Source organism: Balaenoptera musculus, chromosome 1, assembly GCF_009873245.2.
Source record: "Balaenoptera musculus isolate JJ_BM4_2016_0621 chromosome 1, mBalMus1.pri.v3, whole genome shotgun sequence".
Taxonomy (NCBI): Eukaryota; Metazoa; Chordata; class Mammalia; order Artiodactyla; family Balaenopteridae; genus Balaenoptera; species Balaenoptera musculus.
Genome location: NC_045785.1, coordinates 144,272,938 through 144,299,715, shown reverse-complemented (window position 1 = coordinate 144,299,715; position 26,778 = coordinate 144,272,938). Strand labels below are relative to the sequence as shown.

Below are 26,778 nucleotides of genomic sequence, written 5' to 3'. Positions count from 1 at the left end.
AGATCATTTTCTTCTTAATATATTTTCCTTTATGAGAAACTTGGCAGTCAGTATTCAGTGGAGATGCAGATCTCATAGTTGTTCCCAGACCTAAGTTTTGCCTAACCCTATTGTCAATCTTATTTAATGATATAAATCAGTGGCTCTCAAAGTATGGTCTTCAGACCCCTGGGTATTCCTGATATGTTTTTCAGGGGATGCCCAAGGCAGAAACTATTTTCATAATAATCTAGGAAATTATTTGCTGTTTCCACTCTGCTGACATTTGATGATCCAAAAGCAATGGTGGATAAAACTGATGTACTTGAGCATGAATCAAGACAGTGATACGAGACTGTAACAGTAATTGTTGCACATACTTGCAGTAATACCAATGGTAGTTTCACCTAGGAATTAAAGCCTTGATAAAGCAGTAAAAACTGTTAATTTTATTAAATCTCAACCCTTGGGTACATGTCTTCTTGGTATTCTGTGTGATGACATGGAAGTATACATAAAACACTTTGCATACTGAACTACCATGGTTGCCTTGAGAAAAAGCACTTGTGCAATTGAGCCATAAACTAGCTACTTTTTCCTGGGGACCCCATTTTTGTTTGAAAGAATGATTGACATACAAACTATCATTATTCAGACTTGGGTATTTAGCAAATGTTTTTTTTTGAAAATGAATGAAGTGAGCTGACACTTCAAGGAAAACAGCTAACAGTATTTGTTGCCAAATACTGATAAAATTCTAGTTTTCAGTCCCAAATTAGAATTTTGGAGAACCTGTATCAGCCACTTTGAGCAAAACAGCTAACAGTATTTGTTGCCAAATACTGATAAAATTCTAGTTTTCAGTCCCAAATTAGAATTTTGGAGAACCTGTATCAGCCACTTTGAGCCTCACAGTTTCCAATACTTAAAGAATTTTTTGATGATGTTGGTGGTGGTAAGTAGCAAATATGATTTTCTTGGAGATATTGTAATAATGAAATTTGTCACCATTTGGAGGATCTGTGTAACTCAGGGAACTAATATTTTCAAAATGACCAGGGTGTGATGTTACAAACTCATGCATGATAAAAGATCCATTCAGTGTGTAAGACAGACCCATGGATTTGAATGTAACAGAAACAGAAATTACATTGATAGAAATTTATATTCCACATGTAAGCTAACCTTTAAGAAACTACTCTTTGTTAAGTTTTCTGGTAGTATCAAAAAAGCAATAGCCACAATTATTTGAAAAGGCTATTAAAATATTCACCCCATTTTCAGTTACTTACCCATGTGACATTTTCTTCAAATTTTCCAACCAGAAAAACATCTGACAACAGACTGAGTGCAGAATTAGTCATGAGACTGCAGCCATCTTCTGTTAACAAGATTTGCAAAAATGCAACACAATGGCACTTCTTAGTTATTTTTATAAAAATTATGTTGGGACTTCCCTGGTGGCACAGTGGTTAAGAATCCACCTGCCAGTGCAGGGAACACGAGTTCAAGCCCTGGTTGGGAAGATCCCACATGATACGGAGCAGCTAAGCCCGTGCGCCACAACTACTGAGCCTGTGCTCTAGAGCCCATGAGCCACAACTACTGAGCCTGTGTGCCACAACTGCTGAAGCCTGGGTGCCTAGAGCCCGTGCTCCGCAACAAGAGAAGCCACCTCAGTGAGAAGCCCGCACACCGCAATGAAGAGTAGCCGCTGCTTGGCGCAACTAGAGAAAGCCAGTGTGCAGCAACGAAGACCCAACACAGCCAAAAATAAATTAAAAAAAAAAACAAACTTGAAATGATAAAAAGGTCCTGTAACAGGAGAATGAATGAACAAAAAAAAAAAAAAAAGGAAAAAACAGTATGTTAACATGTAATGGGCTTTAGTGTTAAAAAAAATTCAGTCTGTTTTTAAAATATCAAGATTGGTAAATATTTACAGATACAATCCATATAAACAAAAGCTGTTTGAGGTTCTTAATCATTTTTAAGAATGACTTCACTTACCATGAAGTCAGTTATATGAAATGGAAGAAGTAATTTTCATTGCTTAAATGTTTCAGTAGCACCCATTATTCACTTTATGTCAGAAAACTAAGATGCAAATACAGACCAAAGATTCCTCCAAAAGCTTGTGGAAGAGGCTGAAATGTAAATTTCAAAATACTTCAGTTAAAAAAAACCGTAAGTGGCATACATTTTCCAGATATGGATGGTTACTTAAAAGCACACCTCTGAGGATACATTATATTATTGTAAAATAATTATTATGTAATTGCTATAATAGTTATAATTTAATGATAGCCTGTTATATCCATTAACTCTTTTCCTCATTTAAAGCCCTGCATGATAAGTTATATTATTAAGTAACTCGCTGTTGGTCACACAGTAAGTTTTAAAGAGCGGGGATTCAGGCACTTCTTTTTTGTCTTACTCTAAAGCTCTTACTCTTCCTTTTATCATAATGCTGTTGTTCACAGCAGCTGTGTATACAAGCATCAGCCTTCTATAAATAGTTTACAAGATCTTGTGGTAAGGGCTCTTTTTGACAACAAGGCTAGATAAAGACTTGTCTCAGTTTTAGTTTGATGATTAAGGCAAGGAGACTGTCTTCTAGAGCTGTAGGGAGACGGCACAAAAATGAATGAACTAAGAAAGAGAAAAACAAATATCGTATAGTAACACATATATTTGGAATCTAAAACAAAAAATGGTTCTGATGAACCTAGGGGCAGGACAGGAATAAAGACGTGGATGTAGAGAATGGACTTGAGGACACGGGGAGGGGGAAGGGTAAGATGGGACGAAGTGAGAGAGTTGCATTGACTATACTACCAAATGTAAAATAGAGAGCTAGTGGGAAGCAGCCGCATATCCCTGCTTAATGGAGATCAGCTAATGGAGATCAGCTCGGTGCTCTGACCACCTAGAGGGGTGGGATAGGGAAGGTGGGCGGAAGACGCAAGAGGGAGGGGATATGGGGATATATGTATATGTATAGCTGATTCACTTTGTTATACAGCAGAAACTAACACAACATTGTAAAGAAATTATATTCCAATAAGGATATTAAAAAAAAAAGAATGAACTAAGCTGAAACAAATTGCTAGACACTGACTTCCATCAGTAAATTACACCCTTCCTGATTGACATGGGTAGTATGAAAAAATGAATAGTCAGTATGATTTGTATTCTTTTGGCTGATTCTCAGTTTAATATCTGTTTACTATTGTGATCATATTTCTAGGCTTCTCCAGTGACAGTGATCTAATATCTCTTACTGTTGATGTGGATTCTCTTGCTGAGTTGGATGATGGAATGGCTTCCAATCAAAATTCTCCCATTAGAACTTTTGGTCTCAGTCTTTCTTCGGATTCTTCAGCACTAGGGGCTGTTGCTTCTGACAGTGAACAGAGTAAAACAGAAGAAGAACGGGAAAGTCGTGGCCTCTTTCCTGGCAGTTTAAAATCCAAGCTTGGCAAGAGAGATTATTTGGAGAAAGCAGGAGAATTAATAAAGCTGGCTTTAAAAAAGGAAGAAGAAAATGACTATGAAGCTGCTTCTGATTTTTATAGGAAGGGAGTTGACTTACTCCTAGAAGGTGTTCAAGGTACAATTTTATCTGTATTAATGTATTTTGGCATGTTCTTGTGTTGGTATCTGGGGAAGAAAAAGTATGTGATGTATAACTGTTGCTTGTGTATAATCCTATGTAAAAACAAGACTGAAAAGGAGAAATTACTGGAGATTAAATGACTTAAATATGGACATACACTTTTAGTTACATGAAATGGAGGACAGTATCAGAGGTAGTTAAGTTCTGCTTTGATCAATTAATCAGCAAAAACAATTAAAAAAAATGAAGGCTCTAAGTCTTTTGTATGAATAATAATGTTTTTTTCTGACATGTTCACCAGCCTTCACCTATCTCAGGAGTATTCACAGAGATTCTTTAGTACATCTACTCTCGGCCCGAAGAGACAAGATGAAATGAGCTTTTAAACTGAGAGTGTAAAGGGTTCTTGGATTTGCCTACTATTCTGTTTTTGTTAGTTGTGATAAATTCTCAGATAATTAATGTGGGTGATATGGGACATGTAGAGCTGAATGTTGCTGAATGTCTGTAAGTAGAACTTAGCATTTTATTTACTTATTTTTTAAGCATCAATTTTTATCATTTGCCTTTTCTTTATGGAAGCAGATTGAAGCATACTTCAATTCGTTACCTGACTTTCTGGACACAGTAATCAAAAGTTGATAGGACCTTCTTCCAGTGGTTTTCTGTCCAAAAAAATCGTCATTATCGTTGTTTTGTAGTCTTTGACTTGTTAGTACCATTTAGATTACCACAGTCTCCTGGATTACTAATACTTTTTTACCACAGTACTCCCACCCTCACTATGCCTGGTGTCCTATAGTCTAGAAGATTTCTGTTTACTCTTCCTAGAGTATAAACTTTCCGTCTTCTAATGTAGTTTAAAGATGAATACTTGACTGTATAGAGTGGAAGAGGGAGTGTGTGTAGTAGTGTCCTAATTACTTCTTAACCAGGATTTTGATGAATTCTCTTGTTTTTAGCCTTCACACTCAACTTCCACAGCTACCTAAAACCACTAGTTCCTGAAATTTTGGACAGATTTAAAGTGCTGTGTAAGTCAAGCAGCTTCCTTGAGTTGCCCAAGTCAATAACCACTCATCCATCTACTTTTTAGCTTCTAAAATTTTGTTGCTGCTATTTTCTCTCTCAGTCTCTTTGTTCTTACAGGGTTTTGCCTTAAAAATAATTTTTTTTTTTACTGCCACATTAATGGAACTTCAGGAGGGAGCATCTCTTATGGTTTGATTGATATATCATTTTGATATAAATTTTTGTTTTTCAAATAGTTTCATAGTCTTTTGCGTTTTTTTTTGTCTGCTAGTGGAGCATTTTGGTCTTAATGATCTACTCATTTTTCTTCTTTGTCTTAAATTTCATTTGGGGTTGGGAGTTTAAAATGGGGATGAGTTCCAAACAGTTGGCTCTGATATTTTGCCCTTTTCTTTCTATATAATTTTGTGCTGAAACACAAAATTGATATATATTGATATAAAACACATCAGTGTGATACTTTTCTGTCTAAAAGTTACTTGCATTTAACCTTAGAACACTTCATAATGTTACCACTTGATGGCACCAGAAAAATAAAAATCTTTGCTTCAAAATGAGAATTAGGGATGCATGTCAGCCAATAACAAAAAAAGTACATAATTTAGTTAGTTACTTTGTGATCATGGTGGTGAATTATTTCTCCACTGGAACTTGATACCAAACCTACTAAACCTCTAGCTTAAGGAGTGTTACTATTTAAACATATTTGTCCTATTTAACTTACGCTTGTCTCTCTGAAAGCACAATCTCCAGTTCTGCCTGGATTAGTTTTTGTGGTTAATATGCCATCAAATCTAAAAAGTTATAATCAACTAATTGCTTGTAACCTTCTATTGTTTATTCATAATGTGTTCAATTTTATTCATACAAACTGTGGGAACCACAATCACAGGATTCTAATTTTAACCAAAATGTAAAATAACTTCTGTTTGAGGCCCATGGTTATACATTTAACTAGTTGTTAAATGTAATGTCAGGGCAGTGCTTCTAGTCTGTGGATTCTGTTTAAAAGTATACCAGTCACCACACATGGACATTATTATTATTTTTTAAAAATTATTTCTTTATTTATTTATGGCTGTGTTGGGACTTCGTTTCTGTGCGAGGGCTTTCTCTAGTTGCGGCAAGTGGGGGCCACTCTTCATCGCAGTGCGCGGGCCTCTCATTATCGCGGCCTCTCTTGTTGTGGAGCACAGGCTCCAGACGCACAGGCTCAGTAATTGTGGCTCACGGGCCTAGTTGCTCCACGGCATGTGGGATCTTCCCAGACCAGGGCTCGAACCCGTGTCCCCTGCATTGGCAGGCAGATTCTCAACCACTGTGCCACCAGGGAAGCCCCCATGGACATTATTTTTAAAAAAATGTTTTCTCCAGTTCTACTGAGATATAATTGACATATGACATTGTATTAAAGGTGTACAACATAATGACTTGATATATGTATATATTGTGAAGTGATTACTGCAGTAAGTTTAGTTAACATACATTACCTCACATAGTTGTAAATTTTTTTTTTCTAGTGATGAGAACTTTTAAGATCTATTCCGTTAGCAACTTTCAAATATACAATACAGTTGTTAACTATAGTCACCATGTTGTATGTCACATCCCCTGGATTTACTAATCTTATAAATGGAAGTTTGTATTTTTTGATCACCTTCACCCCTTGCCTGTGGCAACCACCAGTCTGTTCTCTGTTTCTATGAGTTTGGTTCTTTTTAGATTCCACATATAAGTGAGATCATATGGTATTTGTCTTTCTCTGACTCACTTCACTTAGCATAGTACCCTGAAAAATTTCTTTCTTTTTTTTTTATGGTTGAATAATATTCCATTGTATATATACACCACATTTTCTTTATCTATTCATCTGTTGATGGACACTTAGGTTGATTCATGTCTTGGCTATTGTAAATAATGCTGCAGCGAACATGGAGGTCAAATGTATCTTTGAGGTAGTGATTTTGTTTCTTTCGGATGTATACCTGGAAGTGGAATTGCTCAATCATGTGGTAGTTCTATTTTTAATATTTTGAGGAATCTCCATATTGTTTTCCATAGTGGCTGCACCAATCTACATTCCCACCAACAGTGCACAAGAGTTCACTTTTCTCCATATCCTTGATAACATTTATTTGTTGTCCTTTTGATGGTAACCATTCTGACAGGTGTGAGGTGATATCTCATTGTGGTTTTGATTTGGGTTTCCCTTACGATGAGTGATGTTAAGTACCTTTTCATATACCTTTTAAGCATTTGTATCTCTTCTTTGGGAAAATGTCGGTTCACTTCCTCTGACCATTTTTAAATCTGATTAATTTTTTTTCCTCTATTGAGTTGTGAGAATTTTGTGTGTATTTTGGATATTAACTTCTTATCAGATATATAATTTGCAAATATTTCTCCCATTTGGTAGGCTGCCTTTTCATTTTGTTGATGGTTTTCTTTGCTGTGCAGAAGAAGCTTTTTAGTTTGATGTAGTCCCACTTGTTTATTTTTGCTTTTGTTGCCTTTGCTTTTGGTTTCAAATCCAAAAAATTATTGCCAAGACTGATGTCAAGGAGCTTACCCTCTATGTTTTCTTCTAGGAGTTCTATGGTCTCAAGTCTTACATTCGGGTCTGTAATCCATTTTGAGTTGATTTTTGTGTATGGTGTAAGATAGGAGTCCAGTTTTACTCCTTTGCAAGTGGATGCCCAGTTTTCCCAGGACCATTTATTGTGCCTATCCTTTCCCTATTGAATATTCTTGGTTCCTATGTCAAAAATTAGTTAACTGTACATGCATGGGTTTATTTCTGGGCTCTCTATTCTGTTCCATTGATATTTGTGTCTTTTTAATGCCAATACCATACTGTTGTTTTTTTTTTTAACATCTCTATTGGAGTTTAATTGCTTTACGATGGTGTGTTAGTTTCTGCTTTATAACAGAGTGAATCAGCTATACATATACATGTATCCCCATATCTCCTCACTACTGTGTCTCCCTCCCACCCTCCCTATCCCACCCCTATAGGTGGTCGCAAGGCACTGAGCTGATCTCCCTGTGCTATGCGACTGCTTCCCACTAGCTATCTATTTTACATTTGGTAGTATATATTAGTCCATGCCACTCTCTTACTTCGTCCCATCTTACCCTTCTCCCTCCCCCTCCCCGTTTCCTCAAGTCCTTTCTCTACATCTGCATCATTATTCCCGTCCTGCCCCTAGGTTCTTCATAACCATTTTTTTTTTTTTTAGATTCCATATATATGTGTTAGCATACAGTATTTGTTTTTCTCTTTCTGACTTCACTCTGTATGACAGACTCTAGGTCCATCCACCTCACTACAAATAACTCAGTTTCGTTTCTTTTTATGGCTGAGTAATATTCCATTGTATATATGTGCCACGTTTTCTTTATCCATTCATCTGTTGATGGACACTTAGGTTGCTTCCGTGTCCTGGCTGTTGTAAATAGAGCTGCAATGGACATTGTGGTACATGGCTCTTTTTTGAATTATGGTTTTCTCAGGGTATACACCCAGTAGTGGGATTGCTGGGTTGTATGGTATTTCTATTTTTAGTTTTTTAAGGAACCTCCATACTGTTCTCCATAGTGGCTATATCAATTTACATTCCCACCAACAGTGCAAGAGGGTTCCCTTTTCTCCACACCCTCTCCAGCATTTATTGTTCGTAGATTTTTTGATGATGGCCATTCTGACCTGTGTGAGGAGATACCTCATTGTAGTTTTGATTTGCATTTCTCTAATGATTAGTGATGTTGAGCATCCTTTCATGTGTTTGTTGGCAGTCTGTATATCTTCTTTGGAGAAATATCTGTTTAGGTCTTCTGCCCATTTTTGGATTGGGTTGTTGTTGTTGTTGTTGTTTTTTTTTTAAACATCTTTATTGAAGTATAATTGCCTTACAATGGTGTGTTAGCTTCTGCTTTATAACAAAGTGAATCAGTTATACATATACAATATGTTCCCATATCTCTTCCCTCTTGCATCTCCCTCCCTCCCACCCTCCCCATCCCACCCCTCTAGGTGGTCACAAAGCACCGAGCTGATCTCCCTGTGCTATGCGGCTGCTTCCCACTAGCTATCTATTTTACATTTGGTACTGTATATATGTCCATGACACTCTCTCACCCTGTCACATCTCACCCCACCCCCTCCCCATATCCTCAAGTCCATTCTCTAGTAGGTCTGTGTCTTTATTCCTGTCTTGCCACTAGGTTCTTCATGGCCTTTTTTTTTTTTTCCTTAGATTCCGTATATATGTGTTAGCATACTGTATTTGTTTTTCTCTTTCTGACTTACTTCACTCTGTATGACAGTCTCTAACTCCATCCACCTCATTACAAATACCTCCATCTCATTTCTTTTTATGGCTGAGTAATATTCCATTGTATATATGTGCCACATCTTCTTTATCCATTCATCTGTTGATGGACATTTAGGTTGCTTCCATGTCCTGGCTATTGTAAATAGAGCTACAATGAACATTTTGGTACATGACTCTTTTTGAACTATGGTTTTCTCAGGGTATATGCCCAGTAGTGGGATTGCTGGGTCGTATGGTAGTTCTATTTTTAGTTTTTTAAGGAACCTCCATACTGTTCTCCATAGTGGCTGTATCAATTTACATTCCCACCAACAGTGCAAGAGTGTTCCCTTTCCTCCACACCCTCTCCAGCATTTATTGTTTCTAGATTTTTTGATGATGGCCATTCTGACCGGTGTGAGATGATATCTCATTGTAGTTTTGATTTGCATTTCTCTAATGATTAATGATGTTGAGCATTCTTTCATGTGTCTGTTGGCAATCTGTATATCTTCTTTGGAGAAATGTCTATTTAGGTCTTCTGCCCATTTTTGGATCGGGTTGTTCGTTTTTTTGTTATTGAGCTGCATGAGCTGCTTGTAAATCTTGGAGATTAATCCTTTGTCAGCTGCTTCATTTGCAAATATTTTCTCCCATTCTGATGGTTGTCTTTTGGTCTTGTTTATGGTTTCCTTTGCTGTGCAAAAGCTTTTAAGTTTCATTAGGTCCCATTTGTTTATTTGTGTTCTTATTTCCATTTCTCTGGGAGCTGGGTCAAAAAGGATCTTGCTGTGATGTATGTCATAGAGTGTTCTGCCTATGTTTTCCTCTAAGAGTTTGATAGTGTCTGGCCTTACATTTAGGTCTTTAATCCATTTTGTTTATTTTTGTGTATGCTGTTAGGGAGTGTTCTCATTTCATTCTTTTACATGTAGCTGTCCAGTTTTCCCAGCACCACTTATTGAAGAGGCTGTCTTATCTCCATTGTATATTCTTGCCTCCTTTGTAATAAATTAGGTGATCATATGTGTGTGGGTTTATCTCTGGGCTTTCTATCCTATTCCACTGATCTATATTTCTGTTTTTGTGCCAGTACCATACTGTCTTGATTACTGTAGCTTTGTAGTATAGTTTGAAGTCAGGGAGCCTGATTCCTCCAGCTCCGTTTTTCTTTCTCAAGATTGCTTTGGCTTACCATACTGTTTTGATTACTATAGCTTTGTAATATAGTTTGAAATTAAGATTAATAAAGATTGCTTTGCCTACTCAGGGTCTTTTGAGGTTCCATACAAATTTTAGAATTTTTTTTCTACTTCTGTGAAAAATGCCATTGGAATTTTGATAGGGATTGCTTTCAATCAGTGGATCACTTTGAGTAGTATGGATATTTTAACAATATTAATTCTCCCAATCCATGAGCATGGAATATCTTTTGTTTTTCTCTTCAATTACTTTCATCAGTTATTTGTAGGTTTTAGTGTACTGATCTTTCACCTTCCTGGTTGAATTTATTCCTAGGTATTTTATTCTTTTTTATACGTTTATAAGTGGGATTGTTTTCTTAATTTCTCTTTCTAATAATTTGTTGTTAGTGCGTAGAAACACTGATTTTTGTATATTGATTTTGTATCCTGTACGTTTACTGAATTCGTTTATTAGTTTAACAGTTTTTGGGGGAGTCTTTGGGATTTTCTCTATCTAATATCATGTCATCTACAAAAAGAGAGAGTTTTACTTCTTCCTTTTGATTTGGATGCCTTTTTTTTTTTTTTCTTCCCTTTTTCTTGCATAATTGCTCTGGCTAGGACTTCCAGTACTATATTGAGTAAAGTGGCAAAAGTGGGCATCCTTGTCTTGTTCCTGATCTTAGAGGAGAATGTTTCAGCCTATCACTGTCGAGTGATGTTGAGTATAATGGACTTTATTCTTTAATTTGTGGGGAAATTGGGGGCTCCAGCTTGTGAGCTAACTTGACATTTAGGAGCAGAAGAGATGTCCTTGGAGAAACTTATTGAGACATCACTATAACCAGTTATACCTATGAGTCATTTTGATTTAACTCTTGCTGTGAGAATTGTTACCTGTGACCTTAGATTGGATTGGCATGCTTTCTAATAAAATAACTATTTCTGGATATCTGATAATCCAGAGAAATAATCTTTCAGAGCTAAGTAGAAGTGCTTTGTAAAGGGGTTCTTAAGAGTTTGCAAATTTTTTTATTCTGCATACTAACTATTCATCCTAACTAAACTATTCATTTAAAGGAATTTATCTAGGTTGTTTGGAGATCTGATAAAGATGGCTTGATGTTTTTCTTACTTAATTCGTGTTTGCACAGCTGAGGTTAGATGCAAAACACAGTAGCAGCAGTTCTATTTGCCCATCCAGCAGAGAAAAAGCATACCCTGATAGTGGTAACTTTGAATTCTCCTTTTGAATCTGACACTTATTTCCTCAGTCTAGAAATGGCTCTTGAAATTAAGGTGCCCTCTACTCTTCTCAGTCCAGAAGAGATTTTTATGGATTTAAGAGGGAAAATCCAAAAGTCAAGATTGAAGGAATCAACTTGAATCTTTGAAGAGAATGTTTCAGTACATAACCTTTCATTTCTGTCTTATTTATATATTCTGCAAGTGGCTGATATGACTAATCTGTATTCTTAGTGTGGGCTTATTGGAATAATTGTGATAATGTAGAGTGGCAAATGGATGACATAAAGGTATTAACAAAATATTTAAATAACAATAATTTATTATTTAATACATGCCTGTCACTGTACAAGGGGTTTTTCTTAACGTTATTTTTAATCCTCAGAGCAAACCTATAAGCTGAGCTATGGCTGGTCATGCTGGGCTTTGTCTAAGGACACCAAAACTTAGAGGGTGCAGACATTTAATATAATGATTCTAAAAGCTTGGCACCTAGTTAGCAAGAATAATTATTTAAAACAGGAAGCTACCAGATGGCGAGCATTGTTAGTAACACCCATCTGTGGGCTACATTATGAATTACAGAGTTGATTTGAGAGCTGGTTTTGTTCAGTTTGTTCTAGGTGCCAACATTGCTGGTTTATTGTGTTTGTAAGGTGGATACTGGAATCCCCATTTTACAGGTGGAGAAGACTAAGACTTATATAAAGTAAGCAATTTGCTCAGCAACACAAACCAGTAAAAGTTTCAGCCAGGCTTTAAATCTAGGTCTGAGTTCAAATTTTGCCTTCTTTCCACTCTGCCATGCTACTTCGCACACATAATTAAATTAGCTTTTTAAAATGGAAACACAAGTCTTCTCCAGTTTCCTGGAGAAGACTTGTGTCTTTGAAACTTTGCATATTTATTCTTTTTCCTTCTACCCATTTATTTCTTTGCTCAGTCAACCACCTATCATTCAGTTGACCATTCAACAAGCTTTTACTACTTGTATGTACCAGGTACTGTGATAGTGAATATACAGTGTTTTTTTATAAAAATATAAAATTGAACAATGAGACCTCCTCTCCTCTCTGCCCATCCCTTCTTCTCCGTTCCCTTCCCCTCTCCATCCCTCCCCTCTCCTGTTTCTGTTTAAATCTCCTGCATACATTATGAATATCACGATGAAAAGAGTTTCTGGATGTTGTTGGTATCTAATTTTTTGTCAAACTTGTTGATATTTTTGACCTATGAGCCTACTTATGATGTTGCTACTTAGCTGAGAGATGCAAACCATCTTCTGCAATTTTCATCCTGGTAAATGGTATAATAAGCAGTACCAAACCATTTTTTATAGTTTACCCCATACCTGGGTCTATGTGTGCTAGGCTCTCAGGGATGTTCAGACATATTTCAAAAGCTGACCTAGTGTGCTGTGGTACTACTGCTATGTCATTCTTCGTCTCTTATTGGGTCTTGACTATTTTTCTTTCCCACAGTGAGGAATAGAATTCCTGGAGAAACCATAAACCTACATACACTTCTAGGTTTCCTTTGAGTCACTTTGATTAGCTCAGAATTGTAGGGTTGGTTCTAGAACATGTCCAGGCTCTATGAATGTGGCTAGTCTCTGTGCAGTCACAATGACATATACTCAAGTGCTTTAGAAAACAGTTTTGACCATTGATTTATTCCTTTGAATGAGAGTTACTCAAGTGTCAGGAAGCTCAAAGGATAAACTTGTTTGCTGGATCAGAGATTAGAAACAAAGTACCCCAAATTGGATTTTTTGTTGTAGTTGATTGGTTTGGTACTTGGAGGGGGAACAGTGCCTTGACTTGCAGTGCTAATAAAAGGCCCATCTTTATCCAAGCAACAAGAAGCAATAATTGAAGGAATAAAAAATGAGAAGAGGCAAAGATGAGTTATTAGAGGGCAGAGAATGGCAAACAATCAATTTAAAAAATGCCATTACTTTGTACTTTCCTAGTCTTCAAATTACTTTTATTAGTACCTCTTGATGGCTAACCTATCCACTTTTTCTTTCTAGCACCTCTCAGTTGTTTCTATTTCTGTATTTATCTTAGTTTTCATGAGCCATCATTTCAAAAAGTCTTTTGGCAGATACCTTAATCTCCCTTGCTTTTTGACCTTACATCACTTTTACCTGGCAGATCCCCAGCTATGGATTAAGTTATCCACTTGTTTTGGAGTATCCATGAATTTCCCATATTTCTGGTTTACAGAGGTTGCTAACCAAAATGAATTCATTGTTACTAATCTTAACTGGGCCCTCAATAATGTTACTTATCCTTGATGTTCCTTGGTTAACTCACATCTATACACTCTGCAGTGATTGTGTTTCATACAATCTCTGATTTTCCTAAATCTCTTCTACTTTTCCAGTGACACCGCACTTTTCTTCATTTTCTCTCTTAGGTTGCCTTTTCTAATCTACTTTGCCAGCTCCTTCTTTTCCATTTGGCATTTAACTGTTGAAGTTTGTTGATTCTTGGTTGTTAACCTTCTTAAGCTCCTTACCCTGCTTTCTTAGATGATTTCAGCATTACATAGTTTTGGAGACTATCTACAGTAACACTGTATAATAGAAATATAATGTAAGACACATTTAAATTTTTCCACTAGCCGCATTAAAACTAGGACTCCCACTACTGGCCAATATGGGTAACAGGGTAACTATATTTACTCTCCTTCATGAAGGAGCTAAAAAACCAGACAAAGTATATGTAACAATGGTTTTCAAGACACTGGATATTAAGTAATAAAGGGCAGTGTTTTCTGAGGTACAGGAAATATATGTGATGAGTCTTATGATTGTCCAGCTTACTGTGTTGAGTTTCCAGGCTCAAGGACAGGGAACAGGGAAGCCAGATGGATCATGGCAAAACCTCTGAGTTGAAGTGATGGAGCTGAGAGTCCACAAAGGCCAAAGCTAGAGTTTGCAGTTAGAGCTTGCAGGGTCATTACTTGATGTCTAGTGTTTTATCTAGAGAAGAGATGACCGTATATAGATTTACAGAGTGTCCCCTGGAATATTTAGCAGAGTACAGATTAGTGCACGGATGTGGAGAAACTTTCCATAGTCATGGAAAGATTCCCTGAAAGGATCAGGGGAAACATTCTGGGCATTCACACAGGGCTGGGAATAGTGTCTGTTCCTAAAAGGTAGTCTTGAAAACCTCAACCATGGGGAATTGGGTAGAATACTCAGAAGAGTCTTGCTCCAGTAGGGTGGAGTAATAGTTAGCTCTAGGCCCACCCTAACAAACTTTAGAAGTAAGACCTGTCAAAATGAAACTGCTTCCAAGAAACATAACTGTCCCAGAACAAAACTCAGTAATGCCTAAAAGCTTTCCAAATTCAATTAAAACATTCTGCTGGTCCAAGAAGCCCAACAAACCCCAAGCATAACAAACATGAAAGCAACACTAAGGCATATTATAATCAAATTGCTCAAAACCAGTGATAAAGGAAAAATCTTAAAGTTAAAAGCAGGCCGGAAAAATAAAACAAACATGAACTGAAGAACAAAGAAAAGAGTGACATCAGACAATAAGTAGACAACTGATTAACATCTTTAACATAATGGAAATAAAAAAAACCTGTTGATTGAGAATTCTGTACCCAGTGAAAGTATATTTAAAAAATGAATGCTGATTTTTTCTGTTTTAGCAGTTATTGAGACAGCTCTGACTAATGTTGAATTGTCTGTTTCTCCCTTTATTTCTTTCAGTTTTTGCTTCATCTACTTTGGGACTCCGTCATTAGCCACATAATTTTTTTATAACTGTTATATCTTACTGATTAATTTAACTTTTTAACATTACAATCTTTTTTGTCTCTAGTAAAATTTTTTTTTTCTTAAAATCTTTTTGTTGGATGTTAGTATAGCTATCTACCTCTCTCATTACTTTTTGTAGGATATATGTTTTTCCATTCTATTACTTTCAACCTGGTTGTCTGAATCAAAGTCTGTCTCCTGTAGACAGGATGTAGTTAGATCCTTATTTTTAAAAAAACCTGAGTCTTATAACCTCTGCTTTTTGATTGGCATGTTTAATCTATATACATTTAATAATATCATTGGATTTATGTCTGCTGTCATACTATTTGTTTTCTATATGTCTCATTTCTTCTTTGTTTTTACTACCTCCTCTGTGGTAAGTAGATATTTTTCTAGGGTACCTTTATTATCTGTTTTTTTTTCTAGGCTATCTCATTTTGACTTTGATTTGACTATGATTTTCCATAGTGGTTTTTCTGAAGATTACAGTAATAAACATTTTAACTTAAAACATTCTACTTCAGAGTAAAACTACCTTAATTCTAGTGATAAAGAGAAACTTTGCTTCAGTATAGCTTCCTTCCTTTCCTTCTACTTTTTGCTAGTATTGTCAGATATGTTACATCTTTATATAAAAGCCCTACAATGCAGTTTTATAATTATTGATTAAATTTACTTGTCTTTTAAACCAGTTTGGGGAAGAAATGAAAAGAATATATTTATGCTGTCTTTTTAAAATTTTACCTAAGTAATTTCCTTACTCTCTTTATTTATTTATTTTTTAAATTTGGATTTCAGTTATTCTCTGGTGTCATTTCCTTTTCTTTTTTTCTTGTGGTTTTTTTTTTTTCCTTCTTCAGTATTTCTTGTAAGGCAGGTCTACTAGCAACAAATTCTCTTAACGTTTACGTCAGAATGTTTATTTTGTCTTTATTGTTGAAAGATAGTTTTCCTGGATATTGGATTCTTGGTTGACTGTTTTTTTTCCTTTTCAGCATATTGAATATGCCATACCACTGCCTTTTGGTTTTCATTTTTCTGATAATAAGTCAGGTGTTAAATTTTGTTGAAATCCCCTAGTATGTGATAAGTAATGTTTATCTTTTGCTACTTTTAAGATTTTCTGTTTTGGCTTTTGACAGTTTGACTATTATATATCTGGGTGTGAATCTCTACATTTATCCTTCTTAATGTTTGTTGTATCCTTGGTATTTGATGACCTTCTTAGATATGTAGATCATTTTGGGGAAATTTTCACCTATTATTTCTTTCTTTTTTAAAAAATATTTATGTATATATATAAATATATATTTATATTTACTTATTTGGCTGTGCTGGGTCTTAGTTGTGGCATGCGGGATCTTCGTTGCCGCGTGCGGGATCTTCGTTGTGGCGTTCGGGATCTTTTAGTTGCAGCATGTGGGCTCATTTAGTTGCGGCATGTGGGCTGTTTTAGTTGTGGCATGTGGAATCTAGTTCCCTGACCAGGGATTGAACCCGGGCCCCCTACATTGGGAGCGCAGAGTCTTAACCGCTGGACCACCAGGGAAGTCCCTTACCTATTATTTCTTTAAAATATTCCTTTCTTCCGTTTTCCCCCCCTCTTTTATTTTTTGGACTGCATTATTTGTATGTTAGTGTGCTTTATGTCTGAATTTGGTTCTTCCCCCACACCCTCCCTCTTTTTTTTTTTTATTGTTCAGTTTTATTCAGACTGGATAATGTCTACTCATTTATCTTCAAATTTGCTGATTCTTTTTTCTGTCAGCTCAGTGTGCTGTTGAGTACTTTTTAACTCCAGAATTTCTATTTGGTTCTTTTTCACAATTTCCGTGTTTTCATTGTTAATCTGTATTGTTGATTCATTGTCTTTGTGCTTTCTTTAATTCCTTAAACATGGTTTCTTTTAGTTCTTTGAACGTATTTATAATAATTGTTTGAAGTGTTTGTCTACTAAGATTTACATATGAGTCCCTTCAGAGACAGTTTTTACTGACTGCTTCTTTTTTCTGTTTATGGGCCATACTTTTCCTGTTTCTTGACATGTCTCATATTTTTTGTTGAAAACTTGATATTTTAGATAATATATTATAGCAACTGTAAGATTCTACCTCCTCCCCTCTGTTTTTCTAGGGTTGTTTGTTGTTGTTGTTTGTGGTCAGACAGTGATCCTTTAGAGATTATGCTTAAACTGCCTCAGTCAGTGAGGCTTCTGCCATTTGCTGAGAGTGTCTGTGTGTGGGCTAGGGCATTCAAAATTCAGGTGGTTTATGAGTCTTCCCTGGTTTTTACTCTCTGTTTTTGCATGGTCTCCTGTTCACCAAGAGTGAGAGGATAGCTGTGGCCCTCTGTGGTCTTTTCTGTGCATGTGTATAACTTTCAAGATCCCCACGAATATATATGGGAGCTTAGCAAAGCACGCTGTGACTATCTTGTTTCTCAGATTTTCCTGTTAAATTTTTGGCTTGTCTGTTGTCACTGTTTGCTGTTGATTTCAATAGCCTGGAACTTTTTTCAGTGGATATCAGACTAGCCCCCCGTCGGCAGCAGGAAGGCTGTTGATCCTCACATCTGCTATCGACATTGGGCTAGGGCTGGGTAGGAGTAGCTGCATGTTAAAACACCCTTGCTTCTCTATTGCAGTTCAGTACTTTTTCTTATATAAATATTTCTTAATTTTTTTTATGTCTGTAGTCAGTTTCCAGAGTTGTTGTTTTTGATAATTTTGACCAGTTTTGTCTGGGAAGAGGTTTTCTCCAGTTCCTCTCTCTGATATCCTGGAAGTCCTACCTTCTGTTGTTGCTTTCCTAACAACTTTATAATTTTTTTCCTGATCTGCTCTTGCTTGATGTTAATCCATTCTATCTCTACCAGTAGAGTAGTCTGAGTGATCTTTTAAAAATAGTCTAATCATGCCAGTTTCTTGCATTAAACTCATTGCTTTGAGGATAAAATCCAAAGATACTATGGTCTACAAGGCTATGAATGATTTGGCTTCTTCCTCCCTCTCCAGGCTCATCTTGAACCACTCCTCTTCAGTTATTCTTCTTTAGCCACAGTGGCCGCCTTTTACCTCCTGGCAAGCACTAAGGTCTTTTCTGTGTTGGAACTTCCACATAAGCTGTGCTCTGTTTGAGTGCTTTTCTGTGTTGCTTCAGTTGATATCCCCTTGTTCATCAGGTCTCAGTTTCAATGACAGTTCCTCAGTGAAGCCTTTCCTCACCTCTATTCAGACCAGAATAGATTTCCTGAATCTTGTTGTCATTGCACACTGTTTTGCTTCAAGTACTTATCATATTTACAATGAAATAATTATTTATGCAATTATTTATTGAATGAATATCTCTTTGTTTACTTGTAATGTCCTTGAATGCAAGGAATTTTCTCATTCATCATTGTATCTTCTAGTATAGTGGCTTTTCCATAGAAAATCCTCTATAAATATTTTTGAATGAGAATAATGCTATAGATACATATAAATGGGCACTTGACCGGGGGAAGGAGAAAGCTTGTAGGGAAGGCTTCTGGAGGAGGTGATAAATAAGTGAAATCTTAAAGTATGTGCAGTAAATAGCCAGTATGCATTAAGGCAGCTTGTGAAAATGTCAAATAGGCTTAACATGACTCCTGTAGGCACATCAGTACTCCACATAGACATCAGCATATTTGTCCCGAAAGTTTGACAAGGTGTAGAATTCAGCCATTTGAAATGACATTAATTATATGCATTATTACATTTATATTTGTAGCTATTTAAGTAGTGGGAACTCCGTGTTATTTCTTGCTAATATGACCCTGAGTTTGATTTCTAGCTTTAGTAAATAAGCTTCTGTCTTGGTTCCTTTCCTTGTCTTGGTCTTGTCTTTCCTATTTCAGCATCCTGGGAACTAGGACTCTATTCTGTTTTGATTAGACTCAACCCCAGATTGTCCAGAATTAGCATTTGACCTAAAATGCAAACTTGGCAGCTGGGAAACTGTCATGCGATTTACTCTAATACTTTTCTCATGTTCTTTTTGGGAACAAGGTAGGGATAGACAAACACCTATACTATATTCTAGCAGCTGAATAGACACCTGTAGCATATCACAGTAGCTAATAATCAGGGGAAGAATGGAGTAACTCAGTTTAGAAATATTTGTATCAAAATAAAGCGTTATATAAGCTTGGACCCAGAAGGGCTAATTCTACATTAGCTCTAAAAATTTTGATTGTGAAAATAAACAGAAAAACCTTGTTTCCTAAGAGTTCTTTATTACCACAGTTTTTTAATACTACAGGTTTTCACCATAGATGTTTTAAAAGTTGCCCTTTTTAGAAAGAGAAGAGACACTATAAGAATATTATAGGGTTGTGCTTCTTCCTTAATTTCAGATTTTGTTACCTCTGGAAACAGAACTTTAGAGATCACATACCTTGGGCCTAGAATAATATCCATCTGAGGATGATTATTGATATGCAATATTGTTAATGTATAATAATAGTAATAATGATAATTAAGATGATCTTTCATGTAGTTAGAACTCAAGCAGGATAAATTGAATATGAAGCAGTATGCTTTGGACAGGTTTTGATTCTTCATTTGTTGGTCTCATGTCAAAGATATATGTGTTTGGTGGTCTAGATGGAATGAATATCATACATTCAAAAAATAATGAACCTTCTGAACCTCTGATGATCAGGAGGCTCAACGTACTGCAGCCGATGGGCATAAAGTGCTGCCTTTCCACATGGTTACAACTGAAGGAGGAAAGTCTGGATGAATCATCTGCTGGCATATGTTTCTTGAATTGTTGGCTATTTTGGTGTTGACTTTTATGTTGAGAGTTTCATGTTTTAATGACAAAAGTGTTCACTGGAAATTATAGCCTGGAAAAGAGAACCACTTTCCTGCTTCTGCAAAAAGCTAGGTAAAGCATTGATGTGGGGTAAAGTAGCTGTGGAGTTTTATATTCAGATTGTATGAAGAGTAAACAGAGCATCTAAAATAACCACTTGCACATTGCAACAAACACATCATCATTTGCTTAAAAAAGAGTTATAATTACAGTTGACGAAGCATGGACACCATAAAAAATGCATTAGTTTGGCTTGACACATTAATTACCTGTTTTTGCAGATGTTTTTATGTATTGTTGTGTGAACAGTTTACAAAATAATTACAGGAAAGTCATATGGAAAATAAACTAAGTGGGTGGTTTCTCGTCTAAATATTTTCATTCATGTGAATCTGTGTGAGGCACAGCTGCTCTATAGCAAAAGAGAGATGAGGATTCTCGAGTTTTTTTTTGGTTTTTTATTAGATGGTCTCTGTCATCAGTATCACCACATTTTAATATCTTCAGCAGCACAGTTTAAAAACATAAAATGAGAGGGTTGGTTTAATCCCTGTGATTATTGAAAAAAACCTTGATTCTGATCAGAAGAAATGTAGATATCTACGAGTATTTTAAAATAAACCAAACAAAACTAAAATACCCTAAGTGAAAAACTACTGCTATTTCAGTGCTGGCAGGTCGTTAGGCACTTGGGCAAGGATTTAATCATTATTTTGTTTTTACTTGAGTTACATACTTTTACATAATTTACAGCTTAAGCTATATCTTAACTAAACATTGAGCTAGTTATAAATTGCATGGAAGTCCAGCTTATTTATTCTCTTTTAGGAGGTATTAAAAATGTATATCTGCTTTTTCTCAGAAGATTATACTGTATTTCTCTTAGTGGTCTCAAAGTGTGTTTCATTTGAAAAATAACCAGATCACTGTATCATACTTTTACAAACTGTTAAGAAACACATTTTCCAAAATTGTAATTGTCAAACGATAGAGTTCATAGGCTTCATTTTATTTTATACAGTGATTTATAATTACTTAGACTATCTGTGTTGTATTTTCCTCACGGATACTGTTATGATAATTTTTCATAAAATTAAACCAAATATAGATTCTCTTTTTAGTCCAGCCATGCCACTTCTATGCTATATTCCTTTTTTATGCATTTCATCTGCACAGATGATAAAGACAATAATTATATACATTTTCTGACATGGATTTTATGTGACTATTATGAAAGGCACTAAGTTATAGAAGGAGATAATTGAATCATCTCTAGGCGTGAAGGTATTGTAATCAGACTGTGTAATATTGGTGAAAAATCATTCATTTACTTTTCCATTCATTTGTTTAACAAAATTTTATTGATAGTCTTCTATATGTAATGTCCTATGACAACATTGAAATGACCATAAACATTGAGATGACTATGTGTCTGGAACATAATAGATGTTCAGTAACTATTAGACATCTTTCCTTCTGAAAGGGGTAGGAGAGGCAGGAATAAGTGGTATGGAGAACTTTTTCACTCTTGTGCCTTACTTAAAGAAAGCCAGTTGCTGGGAGGATTTTCTTTGTTATCTTGAAATGGGCTTCACATGTGATATACTCTGGGAGTAGTGCTTGACACATACTTTGAATTGTTTAAGTGTGGCGATATGTAATTTTCACCTTAAATCAGTCTGAAGAAAGATGGGATGGAGTCTTTTCTAATTCTAGTATACACTAAGGCAATTTAATTTTTAAGGTGGGGACGCATTAATGGAGGCTATGAAACTTACGGAATTGAGAAGAGTTAACTGCTTATAATCAGTATTTCTGTTGATCATTTTACATCCTCTCAAAGGAAATGTGATTCCATATCATGACATCAAGAAAACAATTGTTGAACTGAGTCTTCCATAGATTTGCTGCTTCTCTTAAGATGTCTCTTAAAACTAGTGAAAAATGAGCAAAAGCTTTTGTATGGTTTGGGGGACTTTCCATATTTATCTGTGTGGCAGATAAAAAACTGTAAGTTTATGTGGAGTTTCCTTTCCAGATTTTTCCCTATCTTATTTTTATTCCATCTTATAAGACAAAATTTAGCTTTTTGGTTTTAATTCTTTATTCCTTTTTCCTTCAATATGTCTCTAGCTCCTTTTAATCTTTTTATCTTAATCTTTTAGAAGCCATTTGATTAGAACATACGGGACACTTAGGGGATAATTATCATCATCATCATAAGGAACATGTAAGGGATTGTTTATTTATTTACTTTCTTACTTAGAAGAGTTTATTGTCAGAAAGAGACTGTCCAAGCAGTGTTGTTTTGAAGGAATTGAATGATTGGTCTTTTGGGTTCTCCCCTTTAAAAATGCAAAACAAAAATAGGTTAGGGAGCAGAAAGAAATTGTTGAATCTAAGAGAAGACTATCTCTGTAGGCATTTAACACCCTATGGTCTAACGATGTGTTAGTTTTCACACAGTATTACTGATAGCAGTGTTAAAAAACAAAATTCAAGTGAGTAAATTTGAAGATCTAATTGGCTTTATTAATGGATTCATGACTTGGGCAGCATCCTATCTAGCAAGTAGCAAGGAGCTCTAAGGAGCTCCAGAAAAGGAGATGTTTTTAAAGGCAGAAAGGGGGTGGGAAAAGGAAGTCATAAATAAAAATAAGGATTATTTTGAGCAAGGTCACCTTCCTTTGGGGTCAAAAGGGTTTATCATGCATATTATCTCATTGATCCTGACTAGGAAATTCCAGATTGATTGGTTAAGATTCCAATCCTGGGGAAGGTTGAAATTACAGTTAGACTAGGTATTAAGTCTTGGTTTGGTGACATGGGATTAGCACAAGTGACTCCATTTTGGACATGTTGTTTCTTTTTCTTTTTCTTTTTTTTTAAATTCTCCCCTTTTGATCAAACTCTTAGCTTAACTGAGAAACGTGATCAAAGTTTAAAGATTATTATGATTATAAAAAAGCAGGATAATTCTCATGTTTGGGGTGCATTTTGGAGCCATGGTCCCCAAGATCCAAACCAATCAAAATCAAATAAGTCAAAGAACAACCCTGCTGAAGGAGTCAGCTTTTTAACCAAGTGGCTTGCTCAGTGATTTTATGTAATTGAGTTTCAGCTTCCCCAGAAGTGTTGATCCAGGCATAGCAAGTGGTGTTGACCACAGCACAGACACCTCCCTGCTCAGCTAAAACATAATTAAGGGCTATACTATTATGAGGAAAAATTTTGGCCAGAGAGTCTAAGGATTTTTGGGGGGCAGCTATTGTTTCAGTAGCAGATAACAGAATATCTTCACGAATTAAGGAAAATTTTAAAATCACATTCTCAGTTACATTTACTTTTGACCAGGGAAGCATGGCCTTGCCAAAGGAAGTGAATTCTGAGTCATGAACATCTCCTGGTAGGTCTTTTCTAACTTTCTGATGTAAATCCATGGGAGTTGACCAATGAGGTGACTAGTTCATTTGTGGAAAGTTAGGGGTACAGTTGGATAACCTAAGAGGCATTGCACAGTTGTACGCTAGCCATCTAGGCACTCATAGGTCCAAGGAGAATGATAACCACCACAAACAAAGACAAACCCTATTGGGGCACAAACCATTCCCGTTAAAGTGATGCTGCTAATGGACCATTCACAGGGATTGCTGTGTTTACCGTTCAAGCCAGGGGTCAGTTAGGATTTCAGTGCATACGGAAAGAAAATCTTTTAGTCTGAAATAAAGAGTCACCCACCTTGCAAAGATGGGTGCTGCTGGTGAGATCTCTTAGTGAGTGGGGACAGATCTGATCTAGATAATCATGGGAATGTGGGGGGGCAAATGACCTAAATTATGTAGGTAATTATGTCTCATTGAGGAAGTACAGTTATAATTGGAGAAAGGTAAAAAATGGTATTTCATATTCTGGCCACAAGAGTTGAACTTGGTAAGAGACTTCTTACTAAGAGGGGGTGAGTAGGGTGTTGATCATAGTTTCCAGTGACATTGGGAATAGAAGAAAAATTGGTCACAGGGAGGACCAGGAGATCTCTAGTATCATGGATAGATCGGAATCTTTGGTGACAAATCCAGCAGTCTGAGATGTTACTCTGCTTAGCATTGGACTGGGAGATGTGGAAATGTTTTTCCAGGCTAATTCCAGAGTAAATGAAAGAAAGACAAGAATAAAGGGTTTCATGTTTGTTAAAGTATGAAGTCTTGATCCAGCATCATGGGCAGAAGCAATCTACCTTGATGTCAGCTACTTCTCTTCCTTGACAATTTGGTTCAGAGGTCCTTAGTGTCTGTACAGGACCAGAGGTCAGGTGAAGCCTTCTTCAGCTGTGAGACGTATATCCGAGGCTCAAGTCTCTGAAGTTTGACTGCCGTCTGGGCAGGAAGAGGATCTGGTTATAGTCGCTTGTAGTCTCTTACAGGAGATTCAATGGCAGCCTTTAAAACAGAGGCTTTAGTGACTTTAAATTAGAAGGGTGGGAGAAAATTAGAAATGTTAGTTTGGAGAGTTGTAGCCAGATATTTGAGGAAACTAGAAGAATTTAGGATCTAGTTCAGTTTATAGGTGTATAACCAAACCTCAAAGACAGTTAACAGGGTTACTCTAAAATAGACAAAGGTGCAGACATGATTTTCCTCCCTACAGTTATCCCCACTTCTTTTTTTTAAGGATAATTACAGTAAAACTAATCAGTTTGCATTAGACTTGGCCTGCTTATTTACATAAGTGCAGCAAGAATAGTGATTGATTGTATAAGTTCTTTGTAAGACTGCTTTGGTGGAACTTTTCATAGGGGATCTCAGATTGAACTCTTAAAAGCCTTTGAGGCTAGGAAGCCAATCCAAGGGTCATCACTAGATTTTACCTGCAATACCTACAGTTTGAGTGAAGTCCTCTCTTTTCAAGGTTCCTGGGCCTGTCAGGAAGTATAACCTTCCATACTCATCTGGTAAGGCTGACGGTAACCCTGTAAGTAAGGCACCAGGCCAATTTTTCCAAGCAGTTCCTTAAAGCTGTCTGGTCATATCTGAGTGTATACACATTTCTGTCAAATATGACATTCTAGTTAAAGTCTTGGTAATATAGCCAGTGTTTCCAATTGTGTTCTGTTATAATGAGAACAGATTCTTATTGAACTTATGCAAATAATGAACTTTATTGCCGTGAAGAGAATACTCAGGAGTTTCTGAATTTTGGTGGGATCAAGTAGGGAGAAAAAGTAAATGTTCCACTTTAGTTCACAAATGTATATTACCAAATTGCTGATAGCTTTAAAAGAAGAGATAAAAGGATTTCCTTAAACCTGGAAAAACAAAAGAACCAGCAATGTTTTAAGCAAAAAGTCATAAAAAATTATAATCATCTTCATCAGTTCATTCAGTTCTATGTAATTATTTCTTTTTTTAAATTAATTTTTATTGGAGTATAGTTGCTTTACACTGTAATTAGTTCTTGATCTTCATCTTTTGTTAGCAGTTTTATGAATCCAGTTTTTCCTTAGAGTTCTATAAATTCTTAACCAGTTGGTGTTATGATCTGAAAGTTACCAGAAACTAGTATCCTAGAGTACTTGTCAGAATCCTTTCTAGAAATTTCTCTGAAGAAGAAACACTTTTGTAGGAACGCTTTAGCAAAAGCATAAGAGTAAAACAATAACCGTCTGTAAATGTCAAAAGACTTAAAAAAAAGACTTAAAATGCCCATGGTTAAAGATTAGACTAGATTACAGCGCAGTTGACAAGGAAATTTGGTTATTTCTGTGACACACAACACTCCAGGACAATAACTAGAATTATGACTGATAACATTATCAGATTTATTATTGTGTTATTACTATAAATATAATGTCATTATATGTATTATAATTTTTATTATAACACTGTCAGATATTAACATATATCAGATTTCTAGGAACTTCATACAATTTTTAGAATACTTATATACCTATATAAATAGAACATAAAGAAGGACTAGTATTTTTATTTCTCAATGCTTCACATGTAATTTAACATATCAAATAAGTCTAATTAGTTTAACATCTAATTTTTTATGAGAGGAGAGAACAAATCTTTTGAGATATGCCAGGGGCCCTCTGGAAAAATCCCAAAGTTAGTTTGAGGTCAGAAAGACTTCTTTTAGAATTTGATTTTTGGGAATTTTGTAAAAAAATATCAAACGGTTTAAAAACACTTGGTCAAATAGGGTCATAGGGCACTACGAAACAATGCTTACATATTTAACCAAAGTGGCAAAGACTTTGCAGGCAAATACAGGTTACATAGTTCTGAGCAAAACTTACTTCTTTTAATATCCAGAGGACTAGGTTTAAGAACTCAAAGACCCGATAAAGACAACAGGGAACATAGGTGATTATTTTGACAGGACACAAGATCTTTGTGTCCTCCACCTCCTCCCTGGCCCTGGCAGATTGTTCAAAAGGTAAAAGAAAACCTTTTATAATCTCTTACTATCAAAAGCAGACCAGTAGTCCAAGAAAACTTTGTCCCTTTTAATAGGGAGAAACTCAAATTCTAATTTTACACCAGCTTACTTTTGGTATTGAAACTTAATCACATTCATTCTAATCTTAGCCAGTCCTGATCACACATAAAATTCCTTTTCCTTATTATTTCTAGTAGTTTTAATTACCTACATGAGAATTTTTAACCCTTAGAAACCTTTAATTTCTACTGAAAACTGGGAAGTAAGCAATTATGAACTATCTTTTACATTAGCATTCTGTGGATTGGCAGATTCATAAATACTTCTTATTATTTCTAGA

The 26,778-nt window shown here is 35.8% G+C and overlaps 1 protein-coding gene across 4 annotated transcripts in view; it reads left to right on the top strand.

Annotated features, from left to right (window-relative positions):
• Window positions 1–26,778, top strand: part of RPS6KC1 (ribosomal protein S6 kinase C1) — a 217,371-nt gene that overhangs the window by 96,417 nt on the left and 94,176 nt on the right. For 3 of the 4 annotated variants that reach the window (XM_036825167.1, XM_036825195.1, XM_036825187.1), the window contains one exon: window positions 3,230–3,592. The exons of the other annotated variant lie outside the window; for it this stretch is intronic. In XM_036825167.1, coding sequence (XP_036681062.1) covers window positions 3,230–3,592 — 363 coding nt within the window. The remainder of the gene's footprint in view (window positions 1–3,229; window positions 3,593–26,778) is intronic. 4 annotated transcript variants of the gene reach the window in all.